At 40.3% G+C, this 17,866-nt stretch overlaps 1 protein-coding gene across 1 annotated transcript; it reads left to right on the forward strand.

The window, feature by feature from the left end:
• Positions 1-5,252: 5,252 nt before the first annotated feature.
• Positions 5,253-13,507, forward strand: Amun (protein amun). Its single transcript, XM_018550231.1, has 4 exons — positions 5,253-6,893; positions 10,943-11,039; positions 11,579-11,894; positions 12,232-13,507. The coding sequence occupies exons 1-4, from the start codon at positions 6,745-6,747 to the stop codon at positions 12,687-12,689; spliced, it is 1,020 nt and encodes a 339-aa protein (XP_018405733.1). The 5' UTR covers positions 5,253-6,744; the 3' UTR covers positions 12,690-13,507.
• The last annotated feature ends 4,359 nt before the right edge of the window (positions 13,508-17,866 follow it).

Consider the following 17,866-nt stretch of genomic DNA (forward strand, 5'->3'; position numbering starts at 1 on the left):
CGTGTAGCAGTTACGCGATACCCCTCGAGCTGTGTGGATGTCGTCAATTTCTCTCCCATTGGGCGGCACCGAGTGTCGCGACGATGACGCGCTATCGAATCGCGCAGCAGGATTTTCCGTTTTCGGAATCGTCACCATGACATTACGAGCATACATCCCTCCTTCTCCCCCCCCCCACTCTTCTCGCTGAGAGACTTATGATTTTTAGCCAGCGATTTTTCCCGCGAAGAGCGAGTGAACGATCAAGTATACGGATGAAAATTTATTTTGTGAAATGTAACCGATGATCTTTCGAAGCTTAGCGATGCATTTGGAAGTTTCTCGGTTACCTTTTACACCGCCGACTTCGTCGCTAACGAAGTCGCGACATTGCTCGTAACAACGGAAGAGAATTCGTTAACATATCTTAATTTTGATTAAAGAATTAATGCTTTTTTCATTCTCTATTGTTCCGTCGCGAGAACTGAAATGAATAGATAAGAATAGAAAGGCGCAAATATAGGAGAGGATTGAATTGGTTTAATAATAGTCTCTAACGTGCCACAGAAAATCCATAACACACTTCTCTACGAGAACTTTTTAGTTCAGTTATATTTGTTGATTAATTTTATCAAGGAAATTATATATTAAGTAACTAAAGAGAGAAAAGGGCCACAAGTAAATCGAAACTAGGTCTTGATGTCTAATAATATTTACACGTAAATTTTAAATACATCCTGCATATATCGGACTAGAAATCACGAACTGCTTGAAATAATAATAAGGTAAATTAAATTAGCTAATAAATGGTAAATACTCTCTCCTCCAAGCTCGTAACGCCTAGAAAATATAATCTCTATAAATATAGTCTACATATACATAATACCTGTAATAATCGATATCTGTATCTATGTATATTAATTGCATCGTGTAATTGGCACGAAATGTCAGTGTATTTGCCTCCAAGAAATCACATTCTCAATCTCCTCGTATTTTCAATTTTTTGTATCTGTCAAAAGTGTCAAATGTATGACACTTATTGTGACTCATCACGCTTGACTCGGGAATAGAGACTTGCGGTATTATTTATTTTCTTTTTCTTTCGTACACCTTTCTTTCGTATCCTCGGTATCCCTGTCTACGTTTACGAATCGAAGGGTTTTCAATGTCACCGTCGTCAGAACGTCACCGGAATTATGTGTTGCGAGAAGTCGCGACTCGATCTTATGCAACTCTCCCCGTTGACGACACCTTGCTGATGACTCGTCCACTTTTTATTCGCGAAAAAGAAGAAATACTCCCGGAAATTTTTAGCTCGTCCAATGTGAACCTTTTATATCTATCTTTGTGACAATCTGTACGGGGTGGCCCTTAAGTATTCTGAAATATTATTTTATAAGAAGCTGATCTTTATATTTTCTAATTTTAAACTATAAAGTTTAAAATTAAAAAATATAAAGACATATAAATGTCTGAAACGCCTTGTAATTTATAGTTTCAATCAAGTTGAAGTTGAAGGAAAAAGGAAATATTCCTTTTTTTTGTCAAAAAATTTCAAAATTCACTCGAGCTATTTTATTGAAATTTCATGTTTCAAGAACATAAAGGCTTTTGAAGACATTCATTTTTTTAATTATAACAGAAATTTAATATTTGTCTTAAATTAAAATACGAGGAATATCATTTCTTAAAATCTTTTAAAATAATTAGATCTATCCTACATATATTTATATATTTATAAAATAGTTAAAGAGATCATTTATATATACAATGTTCTGTATGAACAATGAAAGATTCAAAGGAAAAAATAATATTCACTTTAGTGAGCAAACACAATTTCCTCAATTTCACAGTTTCCTACTCCAGACGTTTTTAAGATACGAATAAAAATGAATTCTGATCACGAGTATAATCAGAAAATACAACAAGCATTGATAACAATCACTAATTGGAGTGGATGTAGATTGGGTAGAGTACACGTGCAGATCTACTAATTATATGCGTTCTCTGAATTGAGTCGATCCCTCGATAACTGTATCCGTTCCGTTTGATACGATTCCATACACAAGAACGATTTAAAAGACCGTCGCAGTAAAATGAGAACTCGCATTAATATCTCTATATGTATATACATCAATGTATCGACTCAACGGCTTTTTCGTTGATGTGGCAAAAAAAAAAAACCACTCATGCGCGCGATACGCGTGGTACGGAGAGGCGAGAAGGAAATCGAATACAAATGATCCAGCGTTCTCTGACAGCAATCTATCATAAATATTTTTTCTCGTCTTTCACAATATTTTAGGTCACATTCTCGTTTCAATCGGGGAATTATATCATATTAGTGTTACACGCATCGGCTATTATTTACATTCTCCTCGATTTTCCGTCACGCCGCAATTTTCCCTGTAAAGTCGCAGTGATATTGCCTCGACGAAAATCTTCCCGCGTCCGCGCGCGCGGTGTAAATCGAACGTTCGATAACGGACGGTAGCGAGAGAAGGAGAGAGCGAGCGAGCAAACGAGGGACGATCTGGCAACCGCGCCGTGCGGCAGTGCCGGAATTGAATTTCCAAGCGCCCGAGGGACAGAGAGGGCGGACCGACCGGCGCGGCCCTTTCTCTTTTGTATAGGGGGCACGAGGCGCATAACGGTGAGTCGACGGCCATGTTGCCAGGGCTTATACCCAGCATGTCCGTTTACCTGCCTGCCTGAATGCCTGCCTGCCTGCCTGCTTGCTTTCCTATCTGTCTGGCCTACGTGCCTGTGCCTATATTCCACACAATCGCTTCTCTTCGCTTCGCTCCGTTCCACTCCGCTTCACGGGGCTCCGTCTGTGGCAGGCAGAAAGGAAAAGGCATTATCGCAGTTTTAAGGACGATCGAATCTCCGGCAGTCCGAGTCGTTTAAATTTAGGAACGCGCTCGAGCACTCCAGTTATTTCGGAAGAAGCAGCGAGACGGTGGAAAGCGGGGCGTTAAGACGCAGGAAGACGCTCCTGGGAAAACCCAATGTTCCCTTCATCTTTATCGCCCTTTTCTTTACCATAACTTTATCTATATTACTCAGAAAGTGGGTCCCTCTATGGGACCTACCAAACGCACAGAGAGTCGGAATTTGAACGTACATTCTGAAGGAAAGATACTCGAACAATATTTACTTTGTCACCAAATTTTTGTGAAAAACTGTTGAAAGATTTATTTAAATTCTTCTTAAATTTTGGCAGATATTTCTGTATAATTATTCTAATGCGTACGAGAAAATATTTTAAATAAGCTTAATTTAAATACATTTACGTGTTATACGCGATGTAATTTTTTTCTTTTACAATCTTTAAAATTATTTTAAATTTTTGTAAGAATTTTCTAATTCGCTTGTAACTATATATATTTTCCGTTAAATTTCTGTATTAAAAATTGAATTCTCTACAGAAAATTGCATTTGTTGTATCTTTGACCTTTTGAGAGATTACGCGCTGTATCTTTGACCTTTCGCGATTTCTCTGCGGAAGAACGAAAATTATTTTCAAAGTCGGGGGGCGGGCGTTCAATTTCTCCACTTCGTATCGCGCTGCCACCTGATTTTGGAGCTTAAACAACACGGAATGCTTCAGTTTTGATAAATTGCCGTCCAACACGCTCTACTGGATGTTCCAAAAGAACACGGCTCATCAGGCGCGCTACATCTTTATCTTACGTACGCGAGCGAGATGATAAAATTTTGGCAAATGCGCACCCCGGCGTATCATCCGAACGCAGCTGCGTAAGATTCACCCTTCGAAAATCGGTTTCAAACGACTGCCAGAAACAGTCGAGCGTTTCAGTCGCGGGACATCCGTTCGCAAAGTATATACATGCGTCCCTGTAGAGGCAGCTATATAACTTTAGTTCAAATAACCATCGCTGTAACAACTCTATTGGATTTTATTAAACTTTTGATTATCTTGTTTGTTTAGTTTCTAGTTGTGTATGTAAGAAAAAAAAAAGGTAGCAAGGGAAAATAATAATAAAAAGAGAGCGGTCCTACAGCGAATCGTATTCTACGATTTTCTACGGATTACGCGTTTGGATACCTAGATACAGTGACGTATGTAAACTTTAAAAATAAATTCGAGCGTCCTGTTGTCTGTTGGTTTACTTGCTTCGGACAATTATTTTTTTTTATGACCTTACACAATAATTGCCAGTAACTTCGGAGAGCTTATCGGACACGCGATAACAAGAATGAGATTACGCCGTGACGTCGTTAATTTTGTCAAATCTACACTACTGTGGTAATAAGGGAAACGTCCGTCGGGTGGAAATTTCTATATGCTTTTACATTTCCGACCAACAACGGTAGAACAAACTCCAAGTTATTTTATCCATCCCTGAACATCGCGTCTCCACTGATCCTCCAGCACGGCGCCATGGAGGGGGGGCGCAATGCGCAGCTGACGGTGTGGATGCGGTGTCCGGACGCACGAACACGACGAGGGGAGGAACGCTCGTTCGTTCGTTCGTTCGTTCTCTCGCTCGCTCGCTCGCTTGTCAGAAGCGGTCATCGGGGACAGGAGCGAGGGTCTGGCGGGGTGCCAATCGCAACGTCGGCGGCGGCGGTGAGCGACGGCGCTGCCCTCGTTCGGCCGCTCGATGTACTATTGGCCACACACCCGCGCGCGCGCGACGGAGCGAACGATTGGCTGGTCGGGGCTGGCTAAGTACCGTGCGTTTCCTCTGCTTGCGTTCCCGTTTTCGAGAGACAGAAGCAGGGCCGCGCTCGTTTTGCTGACGAACGAAGCCGCGCACATGCGCACACGGCTCGTATCGCGCAGCCGTATATGACTTTTCATCGATCTAGCGACGCATATTTGCGAATGCATCGATGATCGTCGACCTCGTAGCGCGGATCTCGTCGGCGATATTCCCGTCTACAAAAAGGAAATATCGACGTCGAGTATCAGCGATAGGCGAGCATCAAGCGAGACAACGGGAGTGGCGGAGAGAGGGCGAGAAAGAGGGAGGGTGGGGGGGGGGGGGGGAGAGAGGACCGTGGCTCGACCAATCGCCGCTTTCCGTGGCTCCGTCGTCGATGAGACGGTCGTCGCGCAACGTAACCTCAGTCGCTTACGTGGAAACACGCCTGTCGGGCGACGTTGCTGCAAAATCGAGCGAACGTATAGCTTATAATATATAATCAAGCGGACACGGATATTAATTGTACGACGCTACGCGGAGGAACGCACGATTTCATCGCCGTTCGCTCTCTCTTTCTCTCTCTCTCTCTCTCTCTTTCTCTCTGCCTCTGCGTGCGTGCCTACGTTCACAGCGTTTACGAGTCGTCGATGCCTTCGTGCGCAACGCGAGAGTAGGCAGTGAGCACAGGAGAAAAATCACGTTGTATAATCCGCGACGAGAGACACACGCACGCGAGGAACGACGGAGAGTCACACGTTGAATATCGCTTATTGTCGAGCAGAAGAACAGGGAGCGAGTGCGTGTTGCTTGCGTGCGACAAGGAGAAAGAGAAAAGGAGAGGCGCGCCGCATCGTTCAGTGGAGAAAGGAGCTACTCCGTGAAAATCTCCTCGCGCTCCCCTCCGACACACTGCACAAGGTGTCGAAGGCACGTCGCCGCGTGTGTTCGACCGAATTTCGCGGCCCCGTGAGAGCGAACGAGACGGACGTGGCGCGAAAGGGAGAGAGAACGAGAAAGAGAGAGAGAGAGGAGAGGAAAAAAAGAGAGGTAGACGCGTAAGAGATATATAGGCGCAATCAAAGGCGGTAGACAAGGACATCGTGGTAGCGAAGAAAAGGACGCAGAACGGGCGTGGAAGGGAGACGGAAGAAGCGGCGATCAAGTGGGAGAGATACGAACTCCGTGGGAGCGAGACGGTGAGAGTGTGAGAGAGAGAGAGAGAGAGAGAGGACGAGACGGAGTCGTCGGAGCGGAGCGAGAGAAACGGATAGCGACTCGGTGGAGAAAGCGTGACAGACGTATTCCCAATAGAGCGAAAGAGGGGTGTGGAACGCACACAGAAGACAGGAGCGTTTCCTGGGTGCGCGCGAGAGAGACGCGGACAACGGACGCTCTGGAGGAGGGAGCGAGGCGCAGTCGGGTTAAAGAGGGGATAGAGGCGCAACCCGAGCGGTGCTGCCGCCTATTGGCAACGTCGCGTCGGCTCCCCACCCGGGCCAGTGTCGAGCGAGGTTCAACGGAGAGTTCTTACGACAGTCTGATCTTCTCTCGTGTGGTCGCACAGTGGCTAGGACAGTTTCGTTCTAAACGTTCGAGTACAAATTTTATTCGTCCTCTCTCCAAGCGCATGTGAGACGAAGAGTAGAGGAAAGAGAGGCAAAGAGAAAGAGAGAGAAACGGTTGCAGCTGACTTCGAAAAGGGGAAAAAAAAAAGAACGTTGAGTGACAGTTCCCTTATTAATTCTCGTTTTCGTTAAAATTCCACATATATACGTGCACACGTCCAGGCACACAGATCTTTCCGTTCGCGAGAGAGTCGAGAGAGCCGTAACGTCTCGGTACGCGCTCTCCCACTACCGTCATCGATTTCCCACACGACGCGCTTCCTCGCGCCGCACTGGTGAGGGAATTCGCGAGGGTGAAGTAGGATTCCTCGGTAAAGAGCAGACGAGACGTGGCAACGCCGCCCGTGGCAGCGGCGGCGGCGGCAGCAGCAACGGGAACGGCCGACGCGATTTACGGAGCAGCGGCAGGAGGCGGCGCTGGTGCTGCGCCCCAACGGCCGTCGATCGAAGCCCGCGTTATCGCAATGGCTTCCGTGAAAGACACAGCGACTTTCTTCGCGGAGGGCACCGCGACGCAGTTTGATCACGTTCTCAAACTTTATCCGCAGGCGCTGCGTCTCAAAGCCGATCACAAGTCGAAAAAACCCGAGGAACTGATCAAGCTAGACAATTGGTAAGTACGGTCAAATGTACTCTGCGACGGCGGACGCACAGCGACGCTGTCATTTCCCCCTTCGAGTGTGTATGTGCTTTTGTGTGCGTGTGCGAGAGAGAGAGAGAGAGAGAAGGAGCGAGTGAGACGGTGAGAGGGAGCGATAGCGCGATGGAAAGAGAGAAAACGCGCGCTGCCGCCGCTGATGGGGCCGACATTACGGCGGCCCGAGGGAGGAAACGGCGCTCTACCACAGGGCGCACGCGGGACAATGAACCCGCTTCGCACTGCTCTTCGCGAACGAGCGAGCGAAGCGAGAGAGCGGCAACGCCGCGCGTGTGCGCACCCGTATGTCACCCTCGCGACTGTCGAGGGGGATTTACCCCGCGGACTTCTCATGGACAGTTTCTCGCCGTCACGTGGTTAGCCGTCCCGCGATAGAATGATATCCCGAATGAGCGGATGAAAAAACGAATGCGGATCCTATTTTTCTTTTTTTTTCTTTTTTTTTTTAATTGCTGCTCATTATGAACAGATAAAATTAAGTCGATCAGGAATGTGATTGCCGGAGAACAGTCTTTTTTTAATCTCATTTAATCGATTGTTCTGTCTTCCGATAAACTATGTGATAATTTACCTATACTGGATAAACAAAAGAATAATGGAGTAAGACAATGAACTGAAACTTATCGAAAGGTGGAACAGTTTTGATTTTGATCAAAGATTTTTTTTTTTTAGGATAGATAAAAAAGATTAAGAAGGGAATAAATCGCACACGTATACATATATGTTTATAGAAGTATAATTATATGTTTATGTATCTATAATGTATATTGATTAAAGAAATATTTTATGTCTGCATTTTTTATTTATATAAATTATAAGTTGCAGCGCGCGTGCGTTATTTGTGTAAATACATGTAAAACGTGAGCGTAATTGAAATGTAGATAATTTCCTCTTTCATTGCTGATACGATTGATTTTGACAAAATGATTAATCCACACGTGATAGTAATTGCACTCGTGTAACATTTACAAAAAATTTAAAAGGACAGATTAATCGAAAGAATTACGTAATTCGTGACATCACGCAAAGAATGTATATTTATATGATTCATTACTCGGTCTGTTTATAAACAAGAATTATCTATTTATCACGAAATTCGTTGATTAATAGAACAATTTAAATAATTGATGATAGATTAAAATTTAGATTAATTATATATTATAATAATATTAATAAAAACTATTCATCCTATTCAGACTAGAAATCTAATTCTAGTCCATTTATTACTAAAAGACAGTAAATGATTTATTTGAAGTACTGAAAGTATTGAAAGCAGTGCTTTTAATACTTAAAATAAGTCATCAATTATAGTCTTTTAATATTGAACAATATTAATTTTAATAAAGATATAAAACTCTAATAATCTAAAAAAAAATTTTTACTCTAAATTTTGTGAAACTAAATTCATAGGTAGTAACTAAATTATTACGATTATATAAATTTTGATATTTATTTTTGAAAAATCTAATATTCTTAGATTCACAGGACATGTGAGACTATGGACCTATGGATCTAAGAATTCAAAGTGCGCCAAGAATTTACTTACAGTATTTGATATTCGAGAACAAAGAAATTTGAATACCGGTACAGTACTTGGAAAAAATACATCAAATAAATTTAAACAAAACAGACTTCAGAAAATTATACATTACGAATTTTAATTGGATTATATGTTATATTTTAATTTAGAAATCTAAGGGTTTATGAATTAAAAAATTATAAAGAATGGGAACTCTTTCAAAGTACTGAATAGCTTACAATACGTGGCTTTAATAACTTCTCGCGATTCCTCTATTTTTAACTTAAATAATTTATTTTAAAAGAATCGATAACCGTTAAGAGTTTCCGTTAATATTAGACAAAGAATATTATATTATTAATAAGGGAGTAATGAATAAATTATTCGTGCTTAAAGTGAATAAATAATTTTTATAGAACCTAAAATTTAATCATGATTGAGAACAGTCTTTTTTTAAAAATAATAAAAATAAAAAATTGTCGATAAAAAATAATTTTTAAAGAGATAATTTCTTTATAACTGTTTCGAACAAATATCAATTTTAATGAATGAATCATATAAAGTAAAAAAAACAATGTATTTTGAAAAAAGCAAGATACAAATACATCTTTTTTTTTCATTAATCTCGTGCGATGATATGTTCATACTGTTTGTTTTCGCAGGCGTGATAGGATCGAACAAGATCATTTTATCGATCGCAATGTATTGCGTTGAGACTGTAAGAAAAAGAGGTATACACAGGGAACAGTGACAGAACGAACGAGTAAGAGGCTGGTGTGGATAGGGGGAAAGGGAGGACAGACTTTACGCGCCAGTTTCTTCCGTGTTGCAGAAGCGACGGCGAGGGCGACGGAGGGGTCAGGAGAAGTGGAGTACCGTTGTTTTCATTCCCATTGAGGCCAGTTTGTGTCAAGGCTGCTTTTCCACGATGCCAAGCCGTGTGCGGATATGCGGTATTACGAGGTGCAGCGCGCGTTTCAACTTTGTGAAACGTTGCTATTTGGCTCGGAAAATATTGAAAATATCTCTTTAAAGAGTAAACGCGGACGTGGAAATTTATTTGGGAAAAAAAAAATGAAAGAGTTGCGAGACGCAAGCAGGAAAAAAATACGGCAGTTTTAACGATACGCGTTAAAAAAACGACGCATAAAGCAATTATCGTCTTTGAAATTGATTTCTTCACTTCGGTAGGAGTGAACTTCCAAATTTTGTAGATACAAATTTAACTTCAATATTTCTGTTTGTCCAATGCGATTAAGCATTTAATATAATTAATACAGAGATCAAACGATTTTTTAATCATGTTTAGCTCATATAAGACATCATCATTGTATAATAATCACTATTTATTTACATACTTCTGTAATAAAACTTATCAAACATCTTAACATGTAAATTTTAATTGATTTATAAATTATAATTGATTCTGACACATTTCGCGAGATAACAATGCACGCGCATTACATATTTAATAATTTCCTCAATAAATGCGAGATTTTCTGAAACAAGGGTATTGAATTATGATAAATCCCGCTTATTTGTAGTAACATTGAAATCCGATTTATTATTTTGCGAAATTCGGTATAAAATGATGCGAATTATTCTAATAATCTGTCAGCATGGAAAAAATTTAAAAGACGAGAATCGTGATTTCTTTCTCAATCTTGATTCTTCTTTCAAATTAAATTCTTCGATTCTAACTTCAATTTTACCTTTTTTTTTTATTTTCCAACATACGTTTCTTTAATTTTACAATTTAGTTTTTAATTGACACTCTCAGTTTACTTAAATTAAAAATTGAGAAAATTACGAAAATATTGGGCACGAAAATCTGCCTTCACTGAATATAGCCTTCTTCATTTATGTTGAATTTTTCTTAATCCATTTTCTTTAAAGCGGCGTGTTTAAGATTCAAAGTTTTAAACCTCAAGCCGTAAGAAATTGATCAATCACAGTTGAATACGAGAATAATAATTCGATTGGCTAATTTTCTACTTCTACGGCTTGAGGCTTAAAGCTTAAGCTTTATGCCTTAAAGTCTGATTGTAGACGTCGCTTTAATAGTCTTTAATTTTATAACATTACAGTTTCCATTGTTCCTATAATAGTTTTGAGTGTTTGTATTCCGAGTGTAATGGGTTATTGTGTGAGAGACGGAATGTCACGGCGCGGATCCACGTGTGATCCACGTGCGCGATAAAGATGGATATCCTCCAATCGTTGACGAGGGGCGTGTCGAGCTTCTTGCGGCAGCGTTTGTATTTTTAATCGAGCCTTTAACGAATTCCTGTATTCCGCAACGGCGACGGCGGCGGCGCGATACGTCACGCCTGTTCGCTTGCTCATGCGTACGCGCATAGGTGTACGAGACTGCATGTGTGTGTATGTATGTGTGTGTGTGTGTGTGTGTATGTGCGCGCTGCTTCTCTCGACTTGAACGATGGATCAATCTTGATCGCATGGATCTTGTTGTTTGTATCGGCAGGTATCAGAATGAGCTTCCGAAGAAGATCAAGGCACGCGGCAAGGACGCGCATCTCAATCACGAGGAGCTAGTGCAGACGATGAAATGGAAGCAAATAGTAAGTCGCTTTTTCCTTGTTTGGACAATTGCATCCAGGATCGGATCCCGCCAAGTCCGAACATGGTTTTATCTGGAATATTAAATTAACTAGAAATTAGCGAATTTTATCAACTGATTTCATATGATATTCGAGAGCGGTATGAGAAATCACGTTAACAATAATGTACAGTACTATTATTATGATCTATTGGTACAAGCGCGATTCGGAAGAAAAAGAATATTATAACTTATAATTTATGGATGCGCGAAACTAGTTCTCACGGATAAAAGATTACACAGAGAAGAATAAAGAAGTCGATTAGATACAAAGAAAAAACGATATTATTTCCGAATATTATTTCTGTGGAAATATAATTGTCGAGGAGATTTATATATATAATTTACATCTTTACATTTCAAGTAATTAGTTGTTTGAATCTGTAAAGTTTGGATTTGGCGGAGACTGGATCTAATATAGCAATGGATGTAAACAGGAAGATCTTTGCAAAACCTGATCCAGGATCTAGAACGGATGCTTGACTGCCATTTTGTTTTCAGCGCGGCAAGTTCTACCCACAGCTGTCCTACCTGGTGAAGGTGAACACACCACGCGCCGTGATGGCAGAAACAAAGAAGGCGTTCAAGAAGCTCCCGAATCTTGAGCAAGCGATCACGGCGCTATCGAATCTGAAGGGCGTCGGTACCACGATGGCGTCGGCTCTGCTCGCCGCGGCGTCGCCGGAGAACGCACCCTTCATGGCGGACGAGTGCCTGATGGCGATACCGGAGATCGAGGGTATCGATTACACCACTAAGGAATACTTAAACTTCGTCCAGCACATTTCTAACACCGTCGAGAGGCTGAACAAACAGAGTAAGCGATTATGAGAATTATTATTTACTGCGTGCGCGCAATCCTGAAGTCACGCGTTTACCGTATCGAGTCTTTGAAATAAGAGGCTTATGTTATTTCTTCGTGGCTGAGATTTCCCATTGTTGGATCCTTGGATACCTCTCTAATTTTATATTTCCGCACCTTCAAGTGAAATATTACATATTACTGTATTTCCTTGAATTTAATGACATCGTCATATTGCTTCATTGCTGAATCCTTGGATTCTTCGAATTTTATATTTTCACATCTTCAGAATTACTTTACAAGAGAAGGATCTAGTTTTTGAAATATCATGAAAACTTTTTTTTTGTTCCAGCGTCAAATGGCAAGTCATGGAGCCCACATAGAGTCGAACTGGCGTTGTGGACACACTATGTGGCGTCCGAGCTGAAGCCGGAACTGCTCGACGGTATCCCGGGCTCGACAGAGAACGGCAACTCGCACAGTGCCAGTAACGGCGAGGCGACAGAGCCGTCGGATGATAGTAATCAAGAAACGGTGGCAAATGGCAAAGACACGCCGGCGGCGCTCGATCCGGCAGCGATCGATGAGAACAGTACGACGACTTCCTTCACCGAGGACTCGATGGACAAACCGGCGACGCCAATCACCGCCAATGATCATCCCGTTGTGGGCGCTAGCGAGGACACGAATGATTCCCTCATTACCAACGACAGCAGCAACAACGCGACACCACGACCTACCGATAGCGAGGACACCGAAGAGGACTCGCAGGACGCGCAGGAGCCGCCCACCAAGAAGAGCAAGAAGTGACCCGATCGGCTCGGTGACGCGACGAGCAACAACGTCAGCACTTTCGTGCCCGCCAGAAGTCTGTCGATCATCGCGGCACCGCGTCGTCGATTCTGAATCATTAAACGGATGATAGACCGACGGACGTACGGACGACGGACGGACGGATAGGTAGTATAGAGATGGATGCACGGACGGACGGACGGACGCGGATGGATGGATGAATTACTCTATTGCGCGATTGCTTGAACGGAGCACAGCCGCTCACTTCATCCTCGGCTCTTACTGAAGGGGAGAGAAAAGGAGAAAAAAGAAAAGGAGGATTCGTAGGAGCCCCCGAAGATTCGCATGGATTTTGGGATCCTCGAATTCTCGAGTTCCCTTACTCTGTTTCTCTCCTCTTTCAAATCCTTCCCGCATCTTGCCCACGGTCTCGTTATATCTCGTTTCTTTACGCTCCTCCCGTTCTGGTAACGATTTTTACCAAGTGACCGACGAGTTCGCATCCTCGTCTGACGTCTAGGTGACTGCTGGATCCTCGCCGCTGTTGTTGTTCGGACAATCTCGCGCGTTCACGCAATGTCAACAAGAGTTTTGCACCACCTTTTGAATATGGATCTCCTGTATAAAGTATGCTGGAGCGGACGAGGAAACGTGAAAGTATATACTCAGTGTTATTAGAAATAAAAAATCTTTCACGAATATAGTGATAAGCCTTTGTATTCCTGGCACTCTTGACGGATTTTTAATTGTCTTTTTCTTTTTTTTTTCTTCGATCATTATTTCATTCCCAAGTTTAATACTTGCGATATTTAGGATTTTTGTTTCTTCGAATTACATTAAGAACTTTGGATTTTTCGAATTTGATAAGATTTAAAGACTTGGAGAGAAAAAGAGGATCTCCATAATTTGAAAAGATAAGTCTTTAAAGTTTTACATTTCAAAATTAGCAATTTAAGTAGAACTAGGTGTTTATAGAATTTCGAGAGGATTTTGTCGATAACTTTTTTTTGTTAAACTATTTTGCGTTAATGAATCCTTGAATTGCCGGATCTTCTAATACTCGAACGCCTATTCTTCCACGGCTCCTCGATCGCTGCTCTTCAAACACAATTGAAACTGCCGTTCTACAAACAAAAAGATGGTGCAAAACTTTCTTGATACACATCTACTTTCTAATTCACCCTTCGTGATGTTACATGTCGTAAATAATTAACGAGACTCCTTCCATTTATCATTGTCGCAACTTTTACAAAGCATTCGACGCACGTACTTTTTTTTTTCATTCCCCGAGGTCAATAATCCGATAGATCAACTTCGAAGAATGATCTCGTGAAGCAATCTTACATGTTTACGCGTAAACCAACCGTGACTTCATACGCGATGTTTATATGCGAATGCATATGCAATAAGAGAAGCAGAGATATTTGTTTATTTTCCGTCTACTCCAAAAAATGCATATAATGCAATAATGAGAGGATTTTACGCACCTAAAAATTTAGCATCTGCACGAAGTTTCGTGAATACTTCTAAAGAATTTATCTCGTTGTATCCTAGACATTTAAAGCAGGTGGCAACTTTCAGTTTTCTCGACAATTAAATTTCCATATTTTTAAATTCTCGGAATTCTTGAAAGAAATTCGCGAATTTTTTGCAGAACCGTAAATTAATTTCGAGACTCGTGCGTTACTTTCAGTTAATCGATAATCGATCACGCCTTATATCAGTCTCGCGCGACGTGAATCAATACGGCGGAGTTCTCCAATCATTCCTTCGGAAGCGACAATTATTGCTGAAAGGAGAAAGAAAAGGAGAAGAGAGAGATTGGGTGAAATGTATGTGAATGAGGAGAGGAGGAAGAAGAGAGCAAAGCACTCCGTGAGTAGCGAAAATAAGGCAGAGGAAATACTGGACACAATGATAATATTAATATTAATAATAATGATAAATAATAATTATTATAATTATAATTATTATATATAATATCGAATCATTACCATAATTTATATACCTAATGAGAAAACTGCATGTCAGAGTGATGCATGGAGTAAACCAAATACCTTGTAAGTAAAAAAAAATTAGAAAAATAAAAGTAATGCTTTCAGTCCATCAAGCTCAGTAAAATAGCATCCGGCCTGCGACACACTTCTACACGCGCGTAGTTTTAAGAATACTCTAATTATTTATAAGTACTTAGTACGTACCTATTCAAGTTCGTTTGAAGAACATTGATTACTATCGAAACTTTCTCTGATCTTGGAACTCTGAATTTTGTTGTTATAAATACTTTAATGAACGTTTGAAGCCTTTAAACTTTTAGCTTTTCAATTCTCGAAGTCTTCAACTTTTACGTAAAAATAGAAATAATAATCAACATCCTTTTTCTCACCTCTCCCATGTTCCACTTTTTAAATCATTTATTTTGCAAATACGTTTGTTTCTTTTTACAAAAATTAATCTTCGAAGAAAGCGAGTTTAACAGCTTAAGCTAGGGAAAGTGAAATTATTTAATTCAAGATAATATTATTCTATTCTAAAATTGGAAATCCAAACGATCTAACATACAAATGTGATTTTAAAGCCACGTTATTTTTACGAAGATTAAAAATGAAGGGTACAGAAAGTGAGAAACGCGCGTAAGTAATCGCAAGGCAAGAAACCTGCGATAATTGTGAATTTCCAAAACGATGATTCGCCACTCTATAGCTACAAGTGAGCGTGACACGGCGGCGGCATAGCGGATATGTGCGAGAAGTGAAAGTAAAACACGTCTCGCATCTTCTCGACTTTCTCTCGACGTCGCTTTAACTTCTCGTCGTTGACGTCGGTCATCTTGCTGGGAGCAATGTGAAACCGCAGTTGTGACCGCGAAACCACGTCCGTTTTTGGTCGCCAGAAAAATATACCTTTGCTCGTCTACTTATTTCGCCTTAAATCTTTAATCCTTTTGGTAAAAGAGAAGAATTAACGATTCATTATTAATAAATATTCTCGACACGCACGAGAAACATTATCTTGTAGAAAAATGTATTTTATTTTTATGTGCTGGAAAAGAAAATTTTATATTTTATGTATAAAAAAATAGCAAAAAAATGCGTGGAGAAACGTTAAAATTTTAACAACAGTTTCGATGCACTTTCTAAAACTATTATCCAACATTTCTTGAGAAATAGAATTTATTTAACAATCGGCAACATTCTTAACAATGGTGAATAACCTTTTGTCTGCAACTTTTCAAACAAAAGATTCCTTACAAGTCTATTTCGAGGAAAACTACAGAAATATATATTTAACGTTGTATAGAAAATGGTATCTGAAAAATTCCAAGTTTCTCGTATAGTCCTATACTCTATCTACTTTTTAAAGGAACTTAAATTTTTCAAGTACAATCTTAAAGTTGTTGTAGACGTTTCCTGACCCTCTCAAGCTATTGTTATTTCTCGGAAAATACTTTGGCCTTTCAGGTATTCTTTAAATTTTCTTAAAATTTGGTTTCTTTTCCGTGAAGATGCATTTGAAAAAGAGATCCTATGTGTTGCAGGTATATACAAAAAACTCGAAAAATATCACAAGGTTTGCATTAAAGCACAATAGGAATAAATCAAGGTGAATGATACACACCCAAACAAGCCAAATGAGCATTGAAAAGCTGTGTTGCTGACCTTTGTAGAATAGAATGCGGAAGGGAGGATTGATGACATCTTGTGCTGATTTATATTGATATAATAATTTAGCTTATTTCTAATCACTTCGCTTTTATGAATTTATATGAAGTGTTTTTTTTTTCTTCACCATTGAAGTGATTATTGTCTATGCAATACATTCTTTATCATCGATTAAATCTTCAATTTATGTTCATGATTGATAAAATTTTCGTCAGAAGAAAAATGCTTAATCTGTAATAGTGGGTTTCTTATATTAATTTGCGAGATATCCATTAGATTTAATATGGAAGTTAACTTATAATTTTTGTGCCAGACATACTTTGATTCTTGATTCGTAAAGTTAATTTTACTTTTTTACAATGTAACAGTATTTTACAGATAATTTTACATTTTTATATTTCATGTGTTTGTTTCGTCTATCGTTAATTTTGATTGTGTTTTGGAGCTACGTGATTTACATTCGCACGTTCTACCGAGGTTTGATTTTTCATCGGTGCTGAAATTATCGAAACCGGTTTGCCGAAGCGTAAACGAGCGATGCGGGAACTCGAACTTGAGGTTTCAGTGCAGCAGGCTACAGTACTCTCGCCGAGGGAAAAAACTCACTTCGATTTCGCAATATCGTCAAGTTAATTTTGACAGAATTTCTGTTTTAACGTGCGATAACTGAATATTTCAGTCGCAAAAGAGATTCACGAGTACGAGTTTTCCAATTAGTCGGAGGACTTAAACAAATTTTTTGAACACAAACAGATTCTAAGACAATAAAGTAATAAGCACATTTTGCGTAATTCGCGAGTTTGATTATTTAAGTTTTAAACTTACTATTACATCGATCATGAATGATGTTTATTTTTGTAGATCAATGTAGATCAACTTTAATCTTGATTTAATTTACATTTTATTTCAAATTCTAAAAATTTGAAAAAAAAAACAGTAAATTAAACCGAGAGAGGTAACAATTAGACTATATTGGTAGAAGTGAGCAGCAATCAATCATTAAAAAGAGTAATAAAAATGCAACCGAAATGAGACTCCGTCGCTGAACTCTCAAGAATTTACAAAATCTCGACAGAGATACATCCGATATAGATATAATTCAAGAATCATGAGAGGACTGTGTCGACTAAGGGTGCATTTTTCAGTGACACTTAACAAGCTCGTGAGCATTATTTGTCCTTGTTTAACATTTAAACAACAAGGATGAACTGATTCCATAAGGATTGCAAACGTCAAGTGGAACGTACCCTAAATCGCTCTGTTTATGTACGAAAGATAACGCGAGAGAGAAAGAGAATTTATCTCCTTATTCCCTCTGCCCTCGTGGATTCCAAAGGAAAGCAAAGCATCAAAGAAAGGGCATCGGGAGAACCAGGGCAGGAGGAAGATGGGGGGACGACGAGCAAGGGGGATTGGAGGGAGGGGCGGTAGTGGGTGCAATGCATCGCGGTCACTCCAGTGACCTAGTAACGTCCACCGCGACCTTAGCTGCGACGTGTTCACCCGTTTAAACCACCCTTCTGCCCCCCCCCC

Source organism: Cyphomyrmex costatus, unplaced genomic scaffold (assembly GCF_001594065.2).
Source record: "Cyphomyrmex costatus isolate MS0001 unplaced genomic scaffold, Ccosl1.0 scaffold97, whole genome shotgun sequence".
NCBI lineage: Eukaryota > Metazoa > Arthropoda > Insecta > Hymenoptera > Formicidae > Cyphomyrmex > Cyphomyrmex costatus.

Excerpts from the sequence above, each read along its gene's own strand:
- Amun (XM_018550231.1), top strand. The coding sequence starts at position 6,745 with ATGGCTTCCGTGAAAGACACAGCGACTTTCTTCGCGGAGGGCACCGCG. Across the intron at positions 6,894-10,942 it reads CTGATCAAGCTAGACAATTG|GTATCAGAATGAGCTTCCGA; the intron begins GTAAGTACGGTC and ends TTGTATCGGCAG. Across the intron at positions 11,895-12,231 it reads CGAGAGGCTGAACAAACAGA|CGTCAAATGGCAAGTCATGG; the intron begins GTAAGCGATTAT and ends TTTTTGTTCCAG.